The sequence below is a fragment of the Suncus etruscus genome, chromosome 13 (genome assembly GCF_024139225.1).
Source record: "Suncus etruscus isolate mSunEtr1 chromosome 13, mSunEtr1.pri.cur, whole genome shotgun sequence".
In the NCBI taxonomy this organism is placed as follows: Eukaryota; Metazoa; Chordata; class Mammalia; order Eulipotyphla; family Soricidae; genus Suncus; species Suncus etruscus.
Window position 1 is genome coordinate 97,364,377 of NC_064860.1, and position 3,577 is coordinate 97,367,953.

Here is a 3,577-nt window from a genome sequence, read left to right on the forward strand (position 1 = left end):
TCGATCCCCCGGCGTCCCATATGGTTTCCCAAGAAGCCAGGAGCAACTTCTGAGCGCATAGCCAGGAGTAACCCCTGAGCGTCACAGGGTGTGGCCCAAAAACCAAAAAAAAAAAAAAAAAAAAAAAATGAGAGTCATCATTGGGGCTGGAGAGATAGCTGGAGGTAAGGCTTTTGCCTTGCATGCAGAGGGACTGTGGTTCAAATCCGGCATTCCATATGGTTCTCTGAGCCTGCCAGGAGCGATATTTGAGCATAGAGCCAGGAGTAACCCCTGAGCACTGTCGGGTGTGACCCAAAAACCAAAAAAAAAAAAAAAAAAAGTGAGAGTCATCATGGGCCGGAGCAATGGTGCAGTGTTAGGGCGTCTGCTTTGCATGCACTAACCTCAGACAGACCGTGGTTTGATCCCCCAGTGTCCCATATGGTCCCCTAAGCTAGGAGTGATATCTGAGTGCATAGCCAGGAGTAACCCCTGAGCATCACTGGGTGAGGCCCCAAAACAAAACAAAAAATAAAAAAGAGAGTCATCAAAACAGTAGCACTGACTTAAAGAAAGACATAGGTACCAATTGCATCAAGTTTGAGAATCTAACAATAAATTCAAACATCTATGGTCAACTGATTTTCAGTAAGGGTGATAAGACTATGTAGCAAGGAAAAAAATAGTCTCCAACAAATCGTGCTGAAATAACTGGATATTTAACTGCAAAGTAAGATGAAGTTGAGCCCTACCTCACACCATATTCAAAAAGTAATTAAAAATGCCTCAAGGGAGTAGAGAGATAGCATGGAGGTAGGGTGTTTGCCTTGCAAGCAGAAGGACGGTGGTTCGAATTCCAGCATATCATCTGGTCCTTTGAGCATGCCAGGAGCAATTTCTGAGTGTAGAGCCAGGAGTAACCCTTGAGCACTGCTGGGTGAGACCCAAAAAAAAAAAAAAACAAAAAAAAACTAACAAACAAAAAAATGCCTCAAGGGGCTAACTCTAAGAGCTAACGTGTTTGCTGTTGTGTTTTTTGTTTGTTTATAATATTCTAGAAGAAAACATAGGGAATCAATCATAAGACTTTAGTTTTGACAACAAAAAGCACAAAAAAATTAAATACAGATTAACTGGATTTCATCAAAATTTTGGAAATGTTGCATATCAAAAGATAGAAAGAGAAAAGATGTCCATGAAATGGGAGAAGGTTGTAACTCTGGTAAGGGTCTAGAATCCAGACTACATAAAGAGTTCCTATAATTCAACAACAAAAAGACAAACCAAGTTTTGTCTCTTTTATGCACCCCAAACTATGCTCAAGGCTTACTCCTGGAACTGCACTCAGGGCTTTTGGTGACACTCAGAGGGACCTAATGGGATGCCGGGAATTGAGCCTGGGTCAGCCACCATGCAAGGCAAATACTTTACCTGCTATAATACCCATCTTTCCAGCTCCCCAGGATTTCCTGACAGTTGTGTTCGAGAAGGGTCCCTGTGCTCAGCGGGAATTCCATTGACGGTTGTTGCCACCCAGCAAAGTGTCTCTGCAACGAGTCTCCCTGCCCTCAGCCTCCTGGAACTCTGCGACACTGACACTGTGTGTCCTCCGGTCACTTGCATTCCTCAAAGGCTGCACTCGGTTTGGGTGGCACTGGCATTTTCATCTTAGATCCTCACTCACAGCCCAGGAGCTGTGAGTTTATCCACCCCACTTCAGTGTATGTATGGGTCAGGAAAACCTTGGCAGTCGTTCAGCAGAATGTGCCTCTTCTATTTTTTTTTTTTCATGCATATTTTGGAGTCCAGCAAAGCCAATGGGAAAAACACTCATGTCCCATGACATGACAGAACTAATTGTAGGGCTCAAGGGCTCTAATGAGGGGTCTCCAGCCAGCACCTCTAAACACCAATCAGGAAGGGAAGCACGTGTGTCTTCACAGGGACAACACACCTGGAAGGCATTGGGGGTATAAAAGCCACGACTGGCCACCAGCTCACACACACACACTCACATCACATTCACTCTCGCTCACTCCTCAGCCCTCACCTCCTCCTCCACCGCCATGGCCGCCGCCGCCCTGTCTGTCTGCTCCAGCGACCTCAGCTATGACAGCCGTGTCTGCCTGCCTGGGTCCTGTGACTCCTGCACTGACTCCTCCTGGCAGGGGGATGACTGCCCGGAGAACTGCTGTGAACCTCCCTGCTGTGCCCCCAGCTGTTGTGCCCCGACGCTCCTCTGCACCCCTAGCTGTTGTGCTCCCAGCTGCTGTGCTCCCAGTTGCTGTGCCCCAACTCTCCTCTGCACCCCCAGCTGCTGTGCTCCCAGCTGCTGTTCCTCAAACTGTTGTGCTCCCAGCTGTTGTGTTCCCAGCTGCTGTGCCCCGACTCTCCTCTGCAGCCCCATGAGCTGTGGGCCCTGCTCTAGCTCCTGCTCCCCCTCCTGTGACTCCTGCTCCCCTTGCCAGCCAGACTGCTGTGTGTCCCTCTGCTGCAAGCCCATGTGCTGCACTCCAGTTTGCTGCAAGCCCATGTGCTGTACCCCAGTCTGCTGCAAGCCCATGTGCTGCACCCCAGTTTGCTGCAAGCCCATGTGCTGTACCCCCGTATGTTGTGGAGGCTCCCCCTGCCAAGTGCCCGCATGCTCCCCCTGCTGCAAACCCTGCTCCAGCGTGTCCCTCATCTGTAAACCCACCTGCCAGCCCGCCTGCTGCGCCCCTTCGCCCTGCTGCCAGCCCAGCTGCTGCCGCTCAGGGTCCAGCATGTCCCTGTTGTGCCGGCCGGCCTGTAAGTCTGCATCGGCCCAGAAGACCTGCTGAGTGGTTGTTGATTTCTGTGCCCAGAGCCACAGCCCTGTTCAGCTGCCCCATCTCGGAATAACCAGACCCTCTGCTGAGCAAGACACTCCCTCACACCATCAGGGACCCCTCCCTGGCCCCTGGGGGACTTGAACTTGTCCTTCTCTGAAAAGAAACAACCAAGAAATGCTTTGAGGAGGTGGGTAGGGACGGAAGGTCTCTAGGGGCTGATCAGTGGCCTTTGATATGCCTGTGTCTATTGCTATAACAATAAAACATTTGTGCTGAGCTATTTTGCACTGTGTATGCTTCTCTCCCTCCCCTGAGCCCCCCCCCCCCCACCCCGGCCCTCCACATCTACACCGTGGTTCTCTGCCTGGTAGAGCAAGAGAGCAGGGCACATTTTCATGAGCCAGTTGATAGAGGTTGGGACCAGTTCTCAATGAATTAAGAAGCACTCGGGGCTGGAGAGAGAGCACAGTGGAGGTGTTTGTCTTGCATGCGGCCAACCCAGGTTCAATCCCAGCATCTCATATGGTCCCCTGAGCATTTCCAAGAATGAGCCCTGAGGGCAGAGTATCCCCTGAGCACTGCCTGGAGTGGCCCAAGAACAGAACAAACCAACAACAACAACAAAAATAGAATTAAGAGGTAACCAACACAATGAATGTGTAAAACTCAGTAGTCGTGAATCGCCTTAATATCTGGGGCTTCTAAGGGAAGATTAGGGCCAGAGTAGTCCCTGAACACTGCCAGAAGTACCCCTAAGAACCAAATTTAAAACAAAGAATTCAACC

At 50.2% G+C, this 3,577-nt stretch overlaps 1 protein-coding gene across 1 annotated transcript; it reads left to right on the forward strand.

Annotated features, from left to right (window-relative positions):
- Positions 1 to 2,048: 2,048 nt before the first annotated feature.
- Positions 2,049 to 2,801, forward strand: LOC126025902 (keratin-associated protein 10-12-like). The gene is made up of 2 exons (XM_049785623.1): positions 2,049 to 2,275; positions 2,381 to 2,801. The coding sequence occupies exons 1-2, from the start codon at positions 2,049 to 2,051 to the stop codon at positions 2,799 to 2,801; spliced, it is 648 nt and encodes a 215-aa protein (XP_049641580.1).
- The last annotated feature ends 776 nt before the right edge of the window (positions 2,802 to 3,577 follow it).